Source organism: Anastrepha obliqua, chromosome 3 (assembly GCF_027943255.1).
Source record: "Anastrepha obliqua isolate idAnaObli1 chromosome 3, idAnaObli1_1.0, whole genome shotgun sequence".
Classification (NCBI taxonomy): Eukaryota; Metazoa; Arthropoda; class Insecta; order Diptera; family Tephritidae; genus Anastrepha; species Anastrepha obliqua.
The window spans coordinates 106605946-106629127 of record NC_072894.1 but is presented as its reverse complement, the minus strand read 5'-3'; the positions used below and the strand labels follow the sequence as shown (position 1 = coordinate 106629127).

At 39.5% G+C, this 23182-nt stretch overlaps 2 protein-coding genes across 2 annotated transcripts; both read right to left on the bottom strand.

Annotated features, from left to right (window-relative positions):
* Positions 1-1347: 1347 nt before the first annotated feature.
* LOC129241870 (ionotropic receptor 75a-like) lies at positions 1348-9583 on the bottom strand. The gene is made up of 7 exons (XM_054878414.1): positions 9493-9583; positions 7372-7547; positions 2947-3315; positions 2745-2881; positions 2033-2639; positions 1676-1956; positions 1348-1615 (listed from the first exon to the last, which is right to left on the bottom strand). The coding sequence occupies exons 1-7, from the start codon at positions 9581-9583 to the stop codon at positions 1348-1350; spliced, it is 1929 nt and encodes a 642-aa protein (XP_054734389.1).
* A 6277-nt stretch (positions 9584-15860) lies between these two features.
* On the bottom strand, positions 15861-21503 carry LOC129241751 (ionotropic receptor 75a-like). Its single transcript, XM_054878250.1, has 7 exons — positions 21413-21503; positions 19196-19368; positions 17479-17844; positions 17268-17404; positions 16554-17163; positions 16176-16453; positions 15861-16119 (listed from the first exon to the last, which is right to left on the bottom strand). Exons 1-7 carry the CDS (start codon positions 21501-21503, stop codon positions 15861-15863), a joined length of 1914 nt encoding a protein of 637 aa, XP_054734225.1.
* Positions 21504-23182: the final 1679 nt, after the last annotated feature.

Here is a 23182-nt window from a genome sequence, read left to right as displayed (position 1 = left end):
ATCGACAAACGAAAGTGCGCGAAGTAACGAAGGCCATAGCTGTGTCGAGCGGAACGCAATTAATATTTTACAACATAAGATATTTTACGCGATTGCTCACGGTGGACAACAAGTGGATGCGGCTGTTAACTTCGATGCGGTATTTGAAGAAATTTAAGCGTGAACCGAAGGAATTTTTGCGCCGATTTGTCCCAGTTGATGAAACTAGCAACTAAGCAGTAACCCAAGCAATGGATTTCTCAAGGTGCATCTGCTCCAAAGAAAGCGAAGACAGTTCCATCGGCCGTAAAGGTCATGGCGATGAATTTTTTGGGACGCGAATCGTGTCATCCTCATGGACTTGTAGAAAAAGGAAGAACGATCATTGGAAAATACTAAAGTGAGTTATTGGACCACTTTCACAAAAAATTTAAGGAGACACGGCCGCATTTGGCGAAAAAGAAGATACTGTGTCCCCACGATAACGCACCAGCACATGCATCCGAAGTTGTAGCCGTCAAGCTGCTAAAATTGCATTATGTACCTATTGCTGTCGCACCCTCGTATTCACCCGATCCAGCTCTCTGCGACTTTTTCCTGTACCCTAACATAAAGAAATGGCTCGCGGGAGGAAGTCATAATCGAGACAGAGACGTATTTTGGAGAGTTCAAAAAATTAAAGTTTTTGAAGGGGTTAAAAAACGACCGGAGCGTTGGGAGAAATGTATCTGTCTAAAAGAGGTGAAAAATGTTAAGAAATAAAAAGAAGTTTGGAAAAAATGGTGTATTCATTTCAAACACGGGTGCTTGTCGAACCCCCCTCGTAAGTCAGCCTTCTCGTTAAGAAATGTGCGGCGCTTCACGGCTTTCTTGAGACGGAGCAGTACCTAAAGAGCCTTTTTCTGAGGTATATATGGCTAAGTTTATTTTTGGTCTTGTTGCTCTAAATGAGAAATGTTTTAGACAAAAAAAATGGTTTGTGCTCTGTCCTAATTTCTGATATTCCTGCATTGATAACTTTCAGCTGCATCCTCTTTTAATTTTATTATTTATTTTTTCTTTTGCATTAATAACTTTCATCTGCGCACTCTTAATTTTATAATTTATTTTTTCTTTGCAGTGGTGTTTTCGAAAACCATATCTATTTACTGAAGTCTGTGCGTACACTTTCACTATTTATTCAAGAAAAATTATGACACTTTGTGCTTTTTTTACATATTTAATAAACTGTATGTATATAAACCAAGTACCCTTAGACTGCATTTTAATTCAATAAATTTTAGAGTTTTTCTACGTAATTTATGCACATAATTTCTATCTTCATACAACTTCTCAACAACCACTTGTGCATCTTTCTCATTTTCCTCTTCAATTAGACATTACGTCCTCCGCCAAAATACTCCTCCAAATCTCTGTGACATGGCGACACCGGTGTTCCAGCAGACGTTCAATGAGCAGCTCCACTCCCAAAAGCAGTAAACACAAAACAAATGAGAAAAGTAACATCAGAAATAGCGGTGCCGTGTACTCCATGCCAACAGCAAAGAGATAATTGCTGGGTACACAATTGAGTTTGTCCTTAGCCCAATAGCGACGATGTTTGCGCCAAACGCCTGTCTCTATAATGCGAACGGCTCTTAAAGAGGAAATTTAAAATTTGTTATTCGAACCAAACGAATGATTCCCAAAGCGATACCTCAAGCGTGTCAACTCCTTGTAGGTTGAGTTTTTGTGCAATTGGGTGTATAGACTTTTGTCTGGACGCAACATAACCTCGTTTAGATCACAAATCTCGTGGGGTAAGAAGTTTCGTTCCAAAAATGAATAACCCTGCGATGTTTCAAGAACGAAAACAAAACCGGGTTCATCACGCACACGTAAAACACCCTCTTCCATGGGCATCCAAACATTTTCGGGATGTCGCTTTGCCTCAATTTTACGATGCACAAATCGACGTACTTCGGGTAGTTGAGATGCCTAAAGAGGAAAGAGGAATTAAGCAATATTATTATTATTCGAGAGAGTTGCGCAGAGAGCACAACTAACTACCCACATTCAAGTACACATAAGTGTAAGGCAATGGTTGTAGTCCAACCTCCAGGGAACTATCAGCCAACTGACCCAACGTTCTAATGTCTGACTTCACCGGTGTGCCCAGCAGCGTTGAAAGCAAAATTGATGTATAATAGTTATACATTATGAAGGTAGCAAAGTATAGTGTAAAATAGGCCATACGTCCACCCATCGAAAATGGTACAATATTGCTACCCTGATAACAAGCCGAGCCGAAGGCCAATAGGAAGGTGGCAAGCAGAGAAGGCTCATAGGGCAAACGACGTCTAAAGTTGCGCATTTCCACAGCGAAAGCACGCCAAAGAAAAATCGCGAGAATCGCCAAGAGAATACTGAAAACAAGCCAAACAGAGCTGTTGAATGGTTGTAGAAAGGCATCACCTCGCATGCTGCCGCTGCGCGGCGTACGAAAGAGACAGAGCGAGCGAAAAGCGCCAGTTTCGGCGATAACCGAAAGATGCTTGAGACGAGAGGCAGTAGCGAGAAAGGGAGTGGATGTAAAGTCAGCGGCCTGAGTGACAATGTCACCTACAGTGCCACCATGCGTCTCATTGGTGCTCCAGCGATCATAAAAGGTGAGATTCATGCTTTTGAAAACGAGAGGAATGAAAAAGTTAAATTAATAATAAATGCATATTCCATTTTCATGATTACTTTTAAATTTTTTGTTTAACTTCTCATTTCTTACTTACTTACAACCGAAGCTATCCTTGAAAATTAACAGTACTTGATACCCGAAACGAGATATTGGATCAATTTCAGTGTTGTTCTCTGAGGAAAGGTACGCCAATAATAAAGGCACAGGCCAGCTAAGCGGTCGGTTAGTGATCTAAAATGTAAACGAAACGATCACAAATATTTGCTAATCTCGCAACTTGCTCGCGCTCTACTAACCACAGTGGATACGCGCATAGTTATGTCGTGCAGCTTATCCCGATTGCCATATTTGTGTCTCAAATGCAGTTCGGAGAGGTAACGGCTTACATGGCAAACTTTCCAATTGCATTGATACTCGCGATCAATGGTCACATTCAGTTTGCCACCCAGAAGGCGTCCATTATTGTAGACATCATACGTTGTATAGAAGGATACATTTGTGTGGGGCGGTGTGTCATGGAGTGGTGACCTCAGGGTGGCATAGGTGAGCTGTGCATCTACGGAGAGATTGGCATTCGTGAAAAGGCATTGCAGTTTGTGCATATCATCTGAACGATCGTAAAGCAGCCAATTGTAGTGCTCCTTGTAGAGGTGCCAACGGCTGAGCTGGAAATGGAAGAAGAGAGCAGAGAGATTTGTAATACTATTTGATAAGAATTTAGGTAAGAAAACGAATGAAAAAAGAAATCGTTTTGTGTGTAAGGGTATTTTCTTAGTTTCGAAGGCATAAAGTTGATATTAGTAACTCAGAATTAGCCAAGATGTAGGACCTCGAGTTCATCATTCCCATGGCAGCCGCTTCTACGTTACCAGAATGACTCGGGTTTTTCCCGACCAAGGACTGCCGCTCCAGTAAACAAGCCATTTCTAGTAAACCGTTTATTATCCCCCCTCTAACGTCACCTAGAGTTCATATTATGAGAAAGAAATGATCTGAGATTCTCGTGCAAAGAGTTGATCTGAGAAAACAGATTAGCGATATCGCGACGAGCAATGTGATCGGTAAGGTACTTGAACACGAGAATAACTGGAATGTGACGCAGTACGACAAAGCAAAGCCTCACAATCTCTTCCAGAGATATAAGAAGGCGAGCCTATAGCATGAAACTGGCTATAAGTCGTGGTGGATTGGGTGGACGTCGTTCTGAGCCGTCCCAAAGTAACGCAGAAAGTAGTTTCCGTAGGGGAATCTCCCCAGAAGAAGAAGATCGAGTAGTTTTAGTGGGCAAACAACTCGACGCAGTAGACGTCGGTCGCTGTAAGTGTGAAGGCATTTTGTACCCTACCTCACCCACCAAAAACAGAAAAGAAATGTACCTATATAGGCTAGCCAAGTGTTCTAAGCTCAAGTACTGATGATTACATATGATTACTGGACTACGTTACCTATGCAGCATCTCAACAAGAGATCTCAAAGAGTTGCTCAGGAATATCGTACTTATATTTCTCGACAAAACCCCACGCAGGAAATCTCACCGATAGACACAGATCTTAAAGGTCAGTCGGATTAGTCGACAGACCCACGAACGCAATTGTAACCACGCTAAAGACTTCACATTGGCATCATCCATAGAAATATTACTAAATCTTGTTACAGTTTCTTAACTTATAGACCAGAAAAAACAATTTTTTTCGCATTGCGGGCCAAAGACACAGCTTATAGGACAATTGGAGCTGGAATGGAGAGTAGAAGTCAATCAATGACAGCATTGTCACAGCAAGAGTTTAAGAATGCCTAATAGAACGGCGCTAAATATCATTCAAAGTCGGTCTGTGATATAACCGTTCGCCACTCTCGTCTGGTAGCATCCCGATTGAGCTTCTTGCGCGGTTTGTATGTTTTTTCATAGAAATGAAAGAGGCCCCATTAATGGAAGATTCCATTGCAGTGTGGAATGCGGTACTCCGACTGGCTAAACGGCAGTTCAGAGTATTATTTACAAGCGATAAAATCACACCCAGCGATTGTTCGTGATCTCGAACATCTTAAAGTGAATAAAGTTTTTGTTTATCGCACCATTACTCGTTACAATGATACTGGTAGCATCGCGAAACGTCATGGAGATGGTCATCAAAAGACTACAACGGAAATGGTTCAAAAAGTGAAGAAGTGTCTTGAGCGAAATCCTCGACGAAGTTCCAATTAAATGGCGAAAGAACTGAAAACGTCTGACCGTAGCATCCGCCGCATACTGAAAAATGATCTCAAAGTCAAGCCCTACAACATTCAAAAGGCGAATGATCTCACATGAAAGCAGCGACAATTCAGACTTAAGAGAGCGAAGGAGTTGCTTCACTTGGCCGAAAGCGGTTAATTTCTGGACATTGTGTCGAGAAAATTTTTGAAATTGAGCGATTCGTAAACTCACAAAACGACAGGGTTTATTTGACCGACCGTTCATACGAGAATTTGAGTCATCGATTGGCCAGCAGGAGGCAGCACCCGCAGCAGGTAATGGTTTAGGTTGTTGTAACCTCAGATGGGCGCTCTTCAATTGTATTCCTTGAGCCTGGCGGCAAGGTAAATGCGAAAATCCAAAATATTATCGGAAAAGTATTCTGGAGGTTGCTTTGAAGCCTTGGGCAGACAAACATTTTGGTGGCAGACCATGGACGTTTCAACAGGACTCGGCACCGTCTCACAAAGCTCGAGTGAACCAAGAATGGCTCAAAAACAACGTTCCCAGCTTCATAACGTCCATAAAATGGCTCTCAAATTCACCAGACGCGAATCCAATGGATTACTCTCTTTGGGTCATCTAAGAGAGCCTTTTGCCGTTCATATTACACCATTCATTCGGGCAGCTTGCGCTTCGTTTATGGACCGTCTCAAGGCCATAGTCAAGGCAAAATGTGGACATATCGAGAAAAAGTAAAGTGATTATTAATTTTGTATTATTTTCACATTTTTTTTTTCTTTGAATTTAATAAAAGTAATTTTCCAAAGGCGGCCACCGTAGCCGAATCGGTTGGTGCGTGATGACCATTCGGAATTCACTGAGAGGTCGTTGGTTCGAATCTCGGTGAAAGCAAAATTAATAAAAACATTTTTCTAATAGCGATCGCCCCTCGGCAGGCAATGGCAAACCTCCGAGTGTATTTCTGCCATGAAAAAGCTCCTCATAAAAATATCTGCCGTTCGGAGTCGGCTTGAAACTGTAGGTCCCTCCATTTGTGGAACAACATCAAGACGCACACCACAAATAGGAGGAGGAGCTCGGCCAAACACCTAACAGAAGTATACGCGCCAATTATTTATTTATTTTTTTTTTTTTTTTTAATTTTCCAAACTAAATTTATGGCCCCTTTAATTGGTTACACTTCGAGTGTCGGACCCTGTATTACTCTTTATTATGGGTATTAATGATTTTTTAACCAGTCAGAATCAGGGAAATTATTAAGATAAATAAGATATTATTTAAGATCATGTTACGTCGCACAAATCCACTCTTTCAAGGGGCGATGTTGAATGTGAACCACACCTAAACGTTAAGTTCTTTTCTGCATTTTATTTGACATTTTTTCAATTTCAGACTAATTGAATTTGAACTATGGAAAGATACACAATCGAGCAACGCGTTAAAGTTATTCAGGCTTATTATGAAAACGGGCGTTCAAAACAAAATGCATATCGCGCAATTCGTGATTTTTTCGGTCAATTTAATCGTCAAATGTGCGTATAATCGGAAAAATTGTGCAAAAGTTTGAGCAAACTGGGTCTGTAGGAGATGTGAAAACACCAGTGCATGCTCGCACAGCTCGTACTGCAGAAAATATGGCTGCTGTTCGCGATAGTGTGGTTGAAGAGTCGTTGATGAACATTATGCACACGCTTACAAGGTGCAACTGACTCAAGAACTAAAGCCTCTTGACCATTTCAAGCGTCGTCAATGGACAGAATGGTGGCAGGAAATGGCAATAGTGAATGGCCAATTCTCGAAGAAAATCATCTTCAGTGATGAGGCACATTTTCACCTCAGTGGATTCGTCAATAAGCAGAATTGCCGCATTTGGGCGAATGATGGTCCAAGAGTGATTGCCGAAAAACCAATGCACCCACAAAGAGAGACTGTTTGGTGCGGTTTATGGGCCGGCTGCATCATTGGGCCGTATTTTTGCCAAAATGAGGCCGGTCAGGCAGTAACTGTGAATAGTCTTCGCTATCGAAAGATGATAACGAACTTTTTATGGCCCGAATTGGAAGGTATGGATGTGGACCATATGTGGTTTCAACAGGACGGTGCCACTTGTCACACAGCTAACGAAACAATGGCTGTTTTGCGCAAAAAATTTGATTGCCGAATAATCTCACGTCGCGGCGATGTCAATTGGCCGCCAAGATCATGTGATTTGACATCGTTGGACTTCTTTCTTTGGGGTTATTTGAAAGAAAAGGTGTACGCTGATAAGCCAGCAACAATTCAAGAGCTAGAGGATGAGATACTTCAATTATGCCTCAGCGTCATCGAAAATTTGAACCATCGGATGGAGGTGTGCCCCCTAGGCCGCGGCACACGTAATTGAACCATACCAATATTATCATAATAAAGAAAAATGATAATAATTTTCTAAAAAAATTGTATTTTATTCAAAATCAACACCGGCCCTTAAAACTTAACCACCCTTTACATACATTTATTGTTATTATTATTACAGACTTACTGTGTTCATTACTTCTTCCGATTTATTGCAGTTCACATCAAGAAATGCCCCCAAAATTTGACGATTATGCAGCAAATATTGATATTCAAAGTCAACTGACAAGTCGATTGATTCGATATTTACAAATCGTGTGTACCATAACCTCTGGCTGGTCAAGTGCGAAAGATAGCGTTGAGCTGAAAAACGAATTTCAATACGTACTTTTTAGTAAAAAACTATAAAATATTAGGTATAATATTCTGGTAATTGTCCCTACTTCGTGTTGCTTCAACCAACTGCCAAATAGTTCTTAATCCTATCCACCCTCTTATGTTACGTAACCAAGACATTTGCTTCCTACCAATTCCTCGTTCTTCTTATTCATATTATATTTAGCATAATATTATAGTTTATTGGTGGACGGAGGAAATAGCCGTGCTGAGACGTGACTGTCTTCGCCTCAGACGGAAATACACCAGAACCAGACGAACCGGGCAAGCCACTGTGGACGCAGAAGCAAATAAGAGTGGAAAGAGTGGTGTGAAGAAACTGGGAGCCCGGATACCTACACCGGAACTAAGCTCGAGCGCGATGGACTACATCGTAAAATAACTATTCCTTAGTCACGTATTCAAAGAAGACATTGAGTGTGAAAGAGCCTCCGATATTCACCAGTGAAGAACTCCAACAAGGTACCAGGACCGGATGGAGTACTCGCAGAAGTCCTCAAGGAGATCGCAAATATGCTACCACAAGTCTTACTAGGCATGTATAACACCTGCCTAAGAGAGGAAACCTTTCCAGAAATCTGTTATTTCGCTTCCGTACAACAATACGGACTTCACGCATGAGCCGAATATTCATAGTTTAGGTCGCCTGGAGATTTGTGAACTCCCCAATACTGTATGCATTCGCCCGAATGTCGTCCTTGCTTTGTTTAGCCTGCATTTGATATCGTCATTTGCTCCCCCCTCTGCCGTTATGATGAAGCCCAAGGTAGCATAAGCTTTCGACAAATTCCACTGGGCATCCGTCAACCTATATCTACCTTGCGTTATTGTGGTGTCATAGCCTTGGTCTTGTCCGGCAGTGCGGGCCAGCGCGACTATTTTGTCCGCCTTCGCTTGCATGACAAAGAGTTTGTGAGAGAGGAGGCAGATGTCATCGGCGAAGTTCAGGTCCTCAAGATGTCTGGTGAAACTCCATACGATGCCTTTTTTGTGCAAGGTAAGTTGGCTCATGACGTCATTAAGGACGATGGCGAAGAGAAGGGGTGACAAGGGTCAACCTTGCCTTATGTCTGCGTTGGTAGTGAATTTATCGCTGATATCGCCTTTGTGAAGCACTGCCAGTTCGAAGTTCTCGTAGAGGGCTTTGGTGAGACGGATTATCTTGACGGGAACTCCCTTTCTACTCAGTGCCAGCCTTATTGCGTCTCGTTTGATAGTGCCAAACGGCTTCTTAAAGTCTACGAATAACTTATAGAGCGAGAGTGGCACTCAACTGATTGATCAACTATAATCCCAAGTGTGTTGGCAGGGTCAACACAGCTTCGGTGAGGGCGAAACCCAACTTGTTCGTCTCTTAAGGAGCGTTCGATATCTTTGAGCCTGCTTTCTATGATCGCGACCACAATTTTGTAGATGGTGTTAAGTATTTTACTATACATTTTTTTTTTTCAAACAAATTTTTTGTTTTAAGTATATTCTTTCGGTAAATTTTTTCGGCTTACTTTTTTTTTATTTACGTCTAAAAATGAACCAAATTTCCAAAAAATTTACAACAATGTCCAAAGCACTAGAATCACTTGGCACGGAATCACTCGTATAAGTCGTGGAAATCAGTATAGACATACGCAATCGAATTAGGCTGGTAGCATTTAAAATTATGTTTATTATTTTTTATTTTTATAATATATAAAAAAAAAAAAAACAACACCGCACTACACAGATGACCCACCGGCGTTGTAGGGTAAGCCACGCTTGGATCCAAGCTGCTTTTCTAGTGTAGCTATATGAACACACCAGAGAATCATAGGAACACTTCTATGAAATTCATTGCATTTTCAGAAAACATTATGACAGAAAAATTTTGAAGTATTTACATAAAAATGTACTCTAGCTCCATCTGCTTTTTACTTACCCTGCGCACTCCAACAATTGAAAAATACAACCGCATTAATATTCGCGTTCAAGAAATGATTTAAAATAAAGCTAAAAAGTATTGGCTGCATCGTTTCAGAAAGGTTTTAGTAAATAAAGCAACTTTATTTTAACTTAATTTTGTCATTTTCTAATTTTTTCATAGGACATCTGTATTTATACTGGCTGGGGACTCTTCGCTTGCAACGAAATTTCTATTATAATTTTTTTCTTTACTTAGAATTGAAGGTCAGAAGTAATACGCCTGTTTAAGCAAATAAAATGGATAATCACTCAATTAATGGCAATTAAATAGGCATGAAAGTCATACAAATTGACTGTTATTAAATGGAATGCAGCTTAACCCTTAGATAATACCACAAACTAAATACAGGGTTCGATCTACCCAGCGAAAATTAAAATACGGAAAATGTTTAGAATGACTGTGGACAAGACAAGCCAATGAGTTTTTTTCACTTAAGGAAACCCCAACTAAAGGGTGATCAATTTGGAGGTACCTCTTCACTTTACAGATCACGCGTGCCTACTGTCAAACTACATACTCAATATACATCATTTTTTCAAGGGAAGAGAGAGAGCGGCCCGATGTAAGACAGGACAAGTCCATCCATGTTTATACAAGGTGGCGCAAAAGTAACCTTGCGATGTTTTTTGGCTGTAATTTAAAAAAAAAAAGAAAAACTTTGATTCTTCATGTGGATTGTGTGATGTAAAAATATCAAGTCGAGAAAATGATGTCATGTAAATGGCCGCCGCCGCAGTTGATTGCCATTTGAGCCCTTTTTATGGCATTTTCCATCACTTTGGCCAAAACTTCCGGCGATAGGTCCTCACATGCTTGACGGATATTATCTTTAAGAGCTGCAAGAGTCTGAGGCTTGTTGACATAAACCCGAGACTTCAAAAAGCCCCACAAAAAGAAGTCTGGAGCGGTCAAATCATTCTTCATCATCTTGCTGGCCAGTGCAAATCGGGAGATTAGGCGCCCGGGAAATGCATCCTTCAGCATATCGGTTGTGGCACATGCGGTATGTGCCGTTGCACCGTCCTGTTGGAACCACATGTTTCCCAATCCCAATTCATCAAGTTGCGGCAAAAAGAACTCGTTGATCATTGCTCTGTAGCGCTCACCATTCAGAGTAACCGTTTGGCCCGCGACGTCTTCGAAGAAAAAGGTTCGATGACTCCTCCGGTGAAAACAGCACACCATACAGTGACTTTGAGCGAATGTAATGGCTCTTCGTGGGTTACACGCGGATTTTCAGTGCCTCAGAAGTGTAAATTTTGCTTATTTGCGTACCCGCTAAGAAGGAAATGGGTCTCATCACTCATGATTATTTTTGATGAAAAATCATCTTCCTCTTGGTGGTGATTAAGGATGGCTTGAGCGTATGTTAGACGCGATTGGCGGTCAGCAGCTAACAGCTGATGCACCGTCTGGACTTTGTACGGAAACATCTTCAAATCTTGTACCAAAATTCGATGTAAAGACCGTCGACTGATACCCATTTGCGTGGCACGTCGTCTGGTCGATGTCGACGGCGCTTCCATGACATCCTCGGCTACAGCAGCAATATTCTCTGCAGAACGGCTACTCCGGGGTCTGCCATGCCTGGCAGCATCTCGTGTTGTGCCAGTCTCTTCGAGGCGAGCGGCTAAACGTCGCAGGGTTTTACCAGTAGGCGTTGGACGGCGAGGAAATCTGCGACGAAATTCACGTTGCGCCAAAGTCACCGACCGATTATTGGTCAAATAAATAGTCAGCAATATTCCGCGTTCTGGAGCAGTGTAGCGTAACATTGCTTATTAACGTGTATTTCGCATGTGTTTACTACACAAATGTCAAAACAGAACTGACATTAGGCGCCAATCGCAAAATTTATAGCATTTTCTGATAGGAGGATTACTTTAGCGCCACCTGTTACGGACGGCCCTAAGCTCGAAGGTAGAGTTAACGGAGGTGTATATTCCGAACATCTGGGGATCTGATTCACTTTTCGGCTTCCCGACTAGCGCAGGGTACTTTAGGCTAAACTAATGGCAACAATTAAAGTGCGATTCAATACTTGCAGATGATATCTACATTTTCACTAATAGCCAGGCGGCGATAAATCTCCTCACAAAGCATTTGACAGCCTGCAAGGCACATCTCTTAATGAGATGACTGAGTCATTTCACTAAAGTAAAATGGGTTCCAGGCCATTGTCACATTGAAGGCAATTGCAGGGCCGATGAACTAGCGATACTTGGCACAGAAGTTGGCTGATGAGTACAAATTTTATGACATAGGCATACCCTTAGGGACATGTAAGCTACTTGTTTTTGAGGAAAATCTAAGAGCGGCGAATGAAATATGGCGTATGAAACCACCTGCGAAATCTCCCAACAATCGTGGCGAATCTCAATGCTAAACGCACAGGATTTCTGCCTCCTGTGCCATTGACCTACTCAATCCAGAAGTAGATTTACTAGTTGAGGTAGGCAATTTTTTAATGAATTGGAAGATCTCAGTACTGGAGAAATCAGGGATCTTCTAAAATTTTGGAAAGTACTTATACACACTTGTTCTAAGGTTGTTCCCCAAGTCCCAATGTGCTATAAGCCTGAGTGTATATAAAGTTTTAATATTTCTTTAGTAGTTCTATATTTTTATTTTTGTCAATGAGAATCTATATTTTCATGTAAAACTATTTTTTGTTTTTTTGTTCCTTGTTCACTTCTCTCGGAAGTATATGGCGTCGACAAGACTTTTCCATCGTACATGGTTTGTCCAGGACGGAGGCAGCTTTTCATTGCTCTAGACAGAGGTGATGTGGAGATCAATAATTTCCACTGATATTTGCGGATCGGCAGTCATGAGTTCAGCCTGTATGCCATCTTCGCCCGCAGCTTTGTTGAGCTTCAGCTTCTTAATTACATCCTTAATCTCCACTAAGCTGAGGCAGGATGTTGTTATTTTATTGCTGATTGTTGTGCTGCCCACTTCAAAGCTAGGTGTAGTGGGAGCAATGTTACTAGTTGCTTCAAAGAGTTCCTTCCATCTGCGGATCTGGTCATCATTTGAAGTCAGCAAAGACCATTCAGACCTCTGATCGGCTGGTTGCTGTTACTCCGCTGGTTGGTTAGGCGGCCAACTATTTGGTACAGCTGTCTCATGTTGTTTACTACTGCTGCCGCTTCGGCAACGATAGCAAGATCTTCAACGAACTTTCTCTTATCGTTTCTGACCGATTTCTTTACTCGCTTCGCTTTTACTCTCTGTAGCCTGACCGAAGAGAGGCATCGCTGATAAGTTGCCTTTTAACACTAAACCTTCCATGGACGGGTCAAATGACCCATTTTAAACTTTTTGTCAGAAGTTCTTAGAAATAACATTATTAAATCGTCGTTTGCCTTCACGACTTTTATTAAAAAATACATCGAATGTATTTTTCAAGATTTATTCTTCTCTTGCTAATTGTTTTACCGAGAAATATATGTGATCTTAATAAAAAAAAAAATAAATAAATAATTGGCGCGTACACTTCTGTTAGGTGTTTGGCCGAGCTCCTCCTCCTATTTGTGGTGTGCGTCTTGATGTTGTTCCACAAATGGAGGGACCTACAGTTTCAAGCCGACTCCGAACGGCAGATATTTTTATGAGGAGCTTTTTCATGGCAGAAATACACTCGGAGGTTTGCCATTGCCTGCCGAGGGGCGACCGCTATTAGAAAAATGTTTTTATTAATTTTGCTTTCACCGAGATTCGAACCAACGACCTCTCAGTGAATTCCGAATGGTGATCACGCACCAACCCATTCGGCTACGGTGGCCGATCTTAATAATATATATAATATTTTTAAGACGGGTCATTTGACCCATTTTGGTAGGAATAGGAATACATAAAATATCGGTAGGTTTAGTGTTAAGTTCGTTTCTGCGCTGAATGATGCCCCAAGTGGTGTCAGAGATCCATGATTTGCCGTTGGTGGTCTTTATTGTGCCAAGTTTTTCCTGAGCGATGTGCCTGAGCGGGGCGTTAGTAGCTTCGCAATAAGTGTTGTTGTGGTTGGTGAGCAGCTTCTCGCGAAAGGCACTAGTTGTTTCTTTTTTGGTCGCGGGATCGCGCAGCATCTCGACATTGAGTCGCTTATGCCTGCGTGGTGCGTAGTAAAATGTATAAAGTATCTTTCATTATTTTACACATAAAAATATTTTCTTATCTTTAGTTAATCTATTTTTGTCTAAAACCTAGCTTTATTTTTTTTATATTGCTAGCCAGGGCGTATACGCAATTTCATACAATTCCAATATGAAATTAGCCTGTTACTCAGCCTATTTAGATTTCACATCCAGGCGCTGACAGCATAATTTGATGAGTTGAATTGATAAATTGGCCTACTATTTTTATTTACTAGGAAATACAATAAACATGACTTTTTTTAATAATCTACTTTTCTATACCCAATTCTTAAAACCATAAAGTATTTAATTATTTAAACTGTAGGTCCCTCCATTTGTGGAACAACATCAAGACGCACACCACAAATAGGAGGAGGAGCTCGGCCAAAAACCTAACAAAAGTGTACGCGCCAATTATTTATTTTTATTTTTTTTATTTAATTATTTTCCCTATATTAGAGTAAACTGGCTAAGTAATTTTAAACATTTTGCTCAATTATTTATTTATGTATTTATATATTATTTATAAGATTATGTTTCTATTATTACTATATTATGAAATTATGTTTTTATGAACTTAAAGTTAAAGTGTAATATTACCTGTTTACTTGTGATTCAGCATTTCTTTCTCAAAAGGTTACATCGAGCAGTTTCTCTTAAAGATTTTAACTATTTATTGCCATTGAAATGTGAATTAAGATTGCACTTTATGCAAAATACTTAGACCCAGAAGGGTAGCGCTTTATAGTCTATATTGATGAGGCTATCCTCCTTATAGTATAATCGAATTTCACGGTAAAATCGTGTTAGGTTATATAAAGAGTGGTTAAGTTTTAAGGGCCGGTGTTGATTTTGAATAAAATACAGCTTTTTTAGGAAATTATTATCATTCCTCTTTATTATGATAATATTGATATGGTTCAATTACGTATCAAACTAAATATTGGCTAAATGGCCTCGGCGGTACACCTCCATCCGATGGTCCAAATTTTCGATGACGCTGAGGCATAATTGAAATATCTTATCCTCTAGCTCTTGAATTGTTGCTGGATTATCAACGTAACCTTTTCTTTCAAATAACCCCAAAGAAAGAAGTCCAACGATGTCAAATCACATGATCTTGGCAGCCAATTGGCATCGCCACGACGTGAGATTATTCGGCAATCAAATTTTTCGCGCAAAAGAGCCATTGTTTCGTTAGCTGTGTGACAAGTGGCACCGTCCTGTTGAAACCACATATAGTCCACATCCATATCTTCCAATTTGGGCCATAAAAAGTTCGTTATCATCTCACGATAGCGAACACTATTCACAGTAACTGCCTGACCAGCTTCATTTTGGCAAAAATACGGCCCATTGATGCCGCCGGTCCATAAACCGCACCAAACAGTCACTCTTTGTAGGTGCATTGGTTTTTCGGCAATCACTCTTGGATAATCATTCGCCCAAATGCGGCAATTCTGCTTATTGACGAATTCACTGAGGTGAAAATGTGCCTCATCACTGAAGATGATTTTCTTCACGAAGTGCGCGATATGCATTTTGATTTGAACGCCCGTTTTCATAATAAGCCTGAATAACTTTAACGCGTTACTCGATTGTGTATCTTTCCATGGTTACAAATTGAGTTAGTCTGAAATTGAAAAATGTCAAATGAAATGCAGTGGTTTACATTCAACACCGGTCCTTGAAATTTAACCACCCTTTAGTTGCCCAAGCAAGGTCCCACTTGGATGAAAAACACAACTTTTTTCTGATTTTCTGTACAAAAAACTGCGCGATTCGAACCTCTTCTGATCTGCACAACTAACCTTTCCTTTGGAATTTTTTTTAAGCCTTTTTTGATGATTTCCGTCTTTTCTGACTTCATTATTTCGTTCAGAGGAGACTTAAAGCTGTGTGACGGCAAGACACATAAAAAAATTGTAGAAACTTGGTCTAAATTTATAATTTTTAAGAAGTCCCGATCTGAACTCGATATAAAAACAACAAATACTGCAGGTGATGTGCTGGTTTATTTTGAAATTTATACAAAGAACCATTAGAATGTGCAGATAAAACTCATGTGGATAGGGATAATAAATACAAGTAAGCATAAATATATATTAAGTAATTCGCTGATTATTTCATCCTTGGAACAAATCGTGGCTAGCGCGAATTTAATTATCCTTAATTATCGAATCCATTTCACTCGTTATGCCAATTGACGCCAAACAGAATACTCTCCAATCTCATTTTCTTATCAATCCAATACTTCTTATGCAAAATCTCCAACAGCAATACGGTGAGCACCAATAGGTACGTACACACCAACAGAAAGAAAAGTGGCGCCATATATTCCATGCCAACTTCAACTATGAAATTGCTATCAAAACACTCCAAAGTGGTTTGTACCCAATAGCGATGCAACTTCAAAGAAACGCCAGTCTCCAAAATGCGGTAAACTCTAAGAAGAAAAATAGGCAGCAGTGATTTACAATCAACAAAAAAATTTTCATATACCTTTGCTTGGCGATCTCTTTGTAGCTAGAGTTCTTATGTATCGAACTAAATAAACTTTTCTCGGGACGAAATAGGATTTCATTCAAATCGCAGATTTCATATGGTTTATAGTAACGTTTGACCAGCAGAAAGCCAGTGGAGGCCTCAAAACCAAACACAAAACCAGGTTCATCGCGTACACGCAGTATACCTTTCTTCAAGGGCATCCAAATGGCTTGTGGATTGGGTGTGGAGTCAATTTTGTGTTTGAAGCGGCGTACTTCCGGCAACAGAGAATTCTATTGGAAGGAAATAAACTGATTAAGATCTAAAATCCCTTTCAAAGTAGGTAATAATAATAAATTGTTAGTAATTATTGCAAAAGCGGCGACTTCTTACATTCAGATAAGTCAAGGTGAACGGTAACGGCTCCAGTCCCACTTCCAGTGAACTATCGGCTAACTGGCCCATTGTCTTGATATCAGACTTCACTGGCGAACCAAGCAGCGATGAAACCACAATAGATGTGTAATAGTTGTACATTAGAAAAGTTAGTAAATACAGTGTAAAGAAGACCATCCTTCCACCGATGGAGCCCGGCACCAAATCGCTGCCCTGACTACAAGCCGAACCAAAGGAGATGAGGAATGTAGCTAAAAACGAAGGCATGTAATCGACATAACGCTGATGCATGCGCTTTCGTTCTAGCCTAAAAATACTCCAAAGCACTGCAGCTGTTAAAAAGAGTAGCAAACCAAATAGCAGCCAGACAGTGGTGTTGAAGGGCTTCAAGAATACATCACCCTGTATACCGGAATTGCGAGGCGTGCGAAAAAGGCAAATCGAGCGAAATGAAGAGGTCTCAGCGATGATCGTAAAGAACTCCATGCGCGGTGCTGTCGGAATGAACGGTGTGGATATGAGATCAGCACTTTGGACAGCCAAAGCACCGATTAGGCCGCCATGAGTTTCGTTGATTGTCCAGCGATTCACAAGAGTGTAGTTTACGCTGAAAATAAAAGGGAAAGGAAAAAAAGAAAAAAGTAAAAGAAAGAAATTAGCGCGCATTTTTAATATCAACTTGTTGCTAATTGCCTGCTTCAGCTCACTTACTTGCAACCCAAGAAGTGTATTAAAATCGACACGGCCTGAAAACCAAAACGTGCTATTGAGTCCTTACTGGTGTCACTAACCGAACGCAAGAAAGCGAAAATTTCTTCAGGCGGAGCCGTTAAAGGTACTTTGGTGACCTGTATAATAGTTTTTTTTACAAATTATTCATTAATTGCGGCGGAACAAATTTCATTCCTCACTCGAAACCCACCACCACAGTCAAGCGCAATGTGACATCATGCAACTGATTTCTATTGCCATATTTACTGCGTAAATGCAGCTTTGAGAGATATTTACTTAGTGTGCACTGCGCCGCGGTGCAATAAATCTCGCGATCTAGCGTCATATTTAGTTTCCCGCCATGATTGTAGCCATTGTTGTAGACATCGTAGAGCGTGTAGGCGGCTAAATTTGTATTATTCCAGTCACTTTCTACGCTCTGCAAGACAGCATATGTTACTTCGGCATCAACAGCGAGATTTAGTTGTTTAAAGAGTGCCCGAAAGTATGTTACGTTGGTCATGCCATCGTAGATCAGCCAGAAGAAATGATCGTTGAAGAGTCGCTGTTTGCTTGCCTGTACGTGGTTGCATGAGAAAAGACGTCCGATAATTTTGTGTTAAAAAAAGAAACTTCAAAAACGACTGATGGTGGTATGCAGACTGCAGTTTCTAGCCACTGTTAATCACGAATAGGCTGGCGACTGTCGTTTGAATCGGAGAATAAATATCTTACACCGCCAACATTAGTTCATAGATATGCTAACAATTCTCCCATTACCTAATATTTTTATTTTTTCACTTAAACTAATATTTTCTAGGTAATTTTAAGCGCTTTCGGATCAGCTAATTTCAAAGGAAAACTTTAAATATTTTTCTTTTTTCTCTTAATCATTTTATTAATGTAATTAATAATTTAATTATTAACAAAAAGTTATTTATCAACGATAATAAATATTACTCATCAGTTGAAAGCCATTTATTCATTATATTCAATAATTTTTTACTTAAAAAATTGAAAGTAGCCCTTTCAGAAGTTTGTTTATAGACACAAATACGAGGCGTGTTTTTAAAGTAAGTACCGTTTTTACATAAAAAAACAAGTAAATCTTTTCCAAAAATAATTTATTCACTTGAGAGACCATAGGTATATTACTCTACTTTTCTACATAATTCCCATTACTATTGAGGCATTTATCATATCTTGGGACCAGCTTTTGTATGCCACCGTCAAAGAAGATTGCCGCCTGATTAGACAACAGCAACATTTTTCAACATCAGTCAACATTTTTGGCACCTAGCATGAACACAATTTCCGATCATTTAAACGTTCAGGCACAATTTCGTAAAGAACACTTCTTAAGACAGCAGGAAACTTTTCAGCTAAGAACGAAATCTGGAATCGTCTGTTCTTTTTCACTTTACAGTCCACTTTTTGAATCAGTTTATCGGTAATGACCGAAATATCCCTGTTCGTTCCTCATCATGAATGTTTGTGCGGCCATCTTTAAAGGCCCTAACCCATTTTCGCACCAGTCCATCACTCATAATGTTTTCACCATACACTTCACTGATTTTGTGATGAATGTGAACTGATTTGAAGCCTTGAGCACAGAGAAACCGTATAACAGCACACACTTCACAGTCGGCGGGATTCTCAATAGGTGGAGGCATTTTAAAATTACGCGAACAGATGTAGACTCGATCGGATAGTTCCGTAATGGCGCCTGTGGCTTCCCAACAGATGTAGCTACATGACGCGCATGCGCTAAACGGCGACCGCTGCGCTGCGGCGGTACTTACTATAAAAACACGTCTCGTATAATGGCATGAGTCACTAGATGCTAACGCAGTATAAATACATCCAATAAATATAAGCCCCGTATATAATAAGGATTTTAGTTTTTTTTTCACACATCAACTACTTACGATATCCAAGAGTTCCTCAGTGCTCTCGCAATTTAAATCCAGAAAAATGCCCATGGTTGGCCGCTTACCCCATAGTCGATACTCAATGCCCTGAATTGCCTTAGAATCATTAATATTAATGTAATCTATATAAAAAGACCTATCAGCGGCCATTTTATAGAAAGCCAATTGTGCTGCAAATAATCGAGAATAGAAGTTAGCGAAATTAGTAAAAAAATATGTATTATGATTAAAATAAAACCAAATAAATCACCAAGAATTAAAACAGTGACCGATTTTTTGAGTTCCGAATTCCGATGGGCTCGAAAATTAGTCCGTAACGCAGAATATACAAAAAAAAGATTAATAGCTTGTAATTTGTGAGCACTAACCCCCATTCACCACCCCAGATGAGTGAGTTTGCCCACTGGGAACATGAAATATTAAATTATAGAAAAAAATTGTTTACTGCCGTTTACACTCGGCAAAAAAAAAAAAAAACAATAAAAAAAGTATAGGGTTTTCCAAACAGAGGTGTTATTTTTATATTCAAAGAAAAATGCTATTTTTTAATGTAAATGATCGGGTGTTTATTTCATCATAAAGAGTAAGATAGTCCGTTAATAGTGGAAAAGAACATCAGGCAAATGATCACCACGACCATGCTTACAGTACAATATTCTTTTCATGAAATTTTCCATAACCGAATTGCAAAGGGGCTGCCCTATGTCCTCGATAGCCTCACGAATTCCATCTTTGAGTTTTTGAATTGACCCTGGGCTGTTGTCGTAGAACTTCTCTTTCACGTGGCCTCAAAGAAAAAAGTCACAAGGGGCTAAATCACAAGATCTCAGTGGCCAATTGTGATCACCTCTTCGAGAGATAGCACGGTCCGGAAACTTTTCCCGTAAAAGAACAATGGTTTCGTTACTTGTGTGACACGCAGCGCCGTCTTGTTGATAATAAACGTTGTCCGGATCAACACGATCCAATGCCGGCCATAAAAATCGTTAATCATCTCTCGATAGCGCAATCCATTCACCAGGTTTGCTTGTTGGGTATGGTGAAAAAAAATGTTCATGGGAACTTTGGATTCGACGTCATTCGATTTGTGTTTCACTAAGCTAAAGCTAAATTTTGTGAAATACAAAACGAATGACGTCGGCACATCTGTCAAATTTGCTCAGAGCCGAATAATGGTCTGCTCAGTAGTACACCTCTAAAAATCTTTTCACCATGCAACTGCTCTAGTGGTGAATTAGCTTGGTGTTTTCAAAAGAATATTCAAATCTAAGACTTTGTAACATCTTAACCCGAGCATATGGCAGACGAATATGTTGTGCAAGTACTTCTGCTTGACTTCCGCTCGAAATATTGTATGTAATTTAATCGAATATAAACTTTTTTTTGTTCAATTCATAAGCATCTAATGGTTGTGACGAATGTCTGTCTAGGGCTATAGTTGAGTCACTCAAATATCAAATTTCCACCAATAGCTATCGCATCGTATACATTAGAGGGTAGACCTTTTGAATAAATTCGTCAATCCAGACTTAATCAATAGAGGCTCTGGATCATTCTGAGCTATGATTTTCATCGTCATCCGATTTTCTTTCGCAAAAAACTCAGATCAATATAAAATTTCTAAGAAATTTTCAGTAATAAAATAGAAATCACAAAATTTGCCATGGCGAGTTTGAAAAAAGAGAGTGAGATTAAAATATGAGTATACACTCACCCGGTAATCTGGGAAGCTTGGAGTTTTTGAACCTTTATTTGGTGTCCTCAAATGTATTAGCCATGTAAAGTGGACGATAGAGAGTTGCTAAGCGTTATGCTTTATGCAACTATCATCGTTAGGTGTAATTTAGTGTGCCGCGGCGACTATGTATGAGTGATGTTAAGACCAACAAACTCGAAAATGACTTACAACTATCCGTGTCAAAGCGTTCAAACCGTATCGAAATTATCGTCTTGAGCAAAAAATTAGAACTAAAAAACAAGTTTCGCAAAGAAACGACTGCTTCTCGGTAGCGTTTTCAGCAGTTAGCTATTGAAGCTTCGCAGTTTTGCAGCAAACATTCGCTTATGTAATTTTCAACAAATAGAAAAGGTGGCAAACTGAGATATAGCCCTACACAGTAGCTTTGAATTTGAAATTAGTTGAATAACCGAAAAAATCCCAAAACAATGAAGCAAATAACTTAAATTTAATAAGTAACTGTATTTTTTACTTACTTTCCATATCCCAGCAGTTGAACGCTACTAACACCTTCATATTAATTTTTAAAAAATAATATAAAATAAAATTCAAAAGCGCCTTATCCATCTTTTAATAATATTTTCAATAAAATGCTTCTTTAAAAATTACAAGTTGAATATTTCTGCAAGTAGCTCGGCCACGATATTTATATCGAAAAATGTTTTGTTGAAGGTATACAAAATTTTTTATTGCAGTATAATTATCGTATTGAGCTGTCACTGACCAAGCAACTGTCATAATTGTCATACAAATTTTAAATAACCAGACATTTGTTGACACTCTAATTGCCGTTGAAGAAGGGGGTCAACTTATGTTAAGCAGGCGAAGGAAATAGTTAACAGTGGTAGGAGGCAGAATTATGTTAGATGTACTATGAGAATAAAAATAGTCAGGTAGTGAAGTGGGGCAATTTCGAGCTGAGCACTGAGTTTTACGTTGGATGTGAAACGATAATTTGTATTCTTCACCAGCTTCGTTTCTCATAGGTGTCAAAGGTAACATTATTTAATAGAATGGATGGTACAATAGTTCCAAATGCAGTATTCCGTTTGCTGGTTAGTGTTGAACAGAGATCTAGATTGTGTTGGATTGAGAGATGCCACAAAAGTGACAAGTCCGGAAAGGAGAGTCGAGGAGAAGATGTTCGAGTGTTAGTTTAGTATGGCCGAGTCTCAGAGGTATGAAAGCTGTGATGTGGTGTTGGGAAAGGGAAGTTGGGAATAGAGATTTTTTACAATCAGGGTTTTCATCATCCATATACCCTTTTTGAAGTGGGAAGAATGGAGGTTGATAGCTTTAAGGATGTCATTCGAGGAAAATGTGTCGAAAGTGATGGAGGAATTGGAATATGTATTTTTGGCTGCTGCATCAGCTTTTACATTTCCAGGGATGCCTATGTGGCTAGGTATCCGTAGAAGCTTTATTTTGTTAGGATATTTTATTAATTTATCCCTGATTCGACAAATGATCTGATTATCACTAAAGAGTTTTTTACCGCTAGACAGACTGGCAAGCTGTATGTACATATTAGGAATTTGCCCTTATACTCTGACGCTTGGAGGATAGCCAAAAAAAAACCAATATGTCCTATTAATGAAAAAAAAAAAACATTTAGAAATTAAAATCTAAGCGTTAGTAAGTGGCGAATAGATGAAGCAGCTGGTATAAATAAACATTTCTTGGTAGCGCTGGAAAAGAGCTGCCAAAAATTAGATTTGCTTGTGAAAATAGTGAGTTTAACCAATTTTATGAGACATAATCATACTCGGCTTGAAACTGTAGGTCCCTCCATTTGTGAAACAACATCAAGATGCACACCACAAATAGAAGGAGGAGCTCGGTCAAACACGCAAAAAGGGTGTACGCTCATCATACTCATCATCATATCATCGCCATACTCATCAGCGGCGAATCTTGCTCGATAACTTTGTTGTTGCTTTTAAATGGAACAAGTGAGAAGAGCCCAGAGATAGCGAGCAGAGAAGTGGCGAATCGAAGGCGCCTCATATTATTTTTGAGGTATAATTTTTTAGCTCTTAACTTTCAACAAATGAAGGGTTTTAAATAAATGCATACACTTGAAGAAATATTTTATTAAAACACAATTAAACCACAAGAAGTTTATTAATTTTCATAAACTAAAAAAACATATATTTTCCATTTACTTCTTAAAAACTTTTTTCTTCAAATACTTAAATAATGCATGTAAAATTTCAGACATCTCCATTTCAACTTACGTCTGAAAT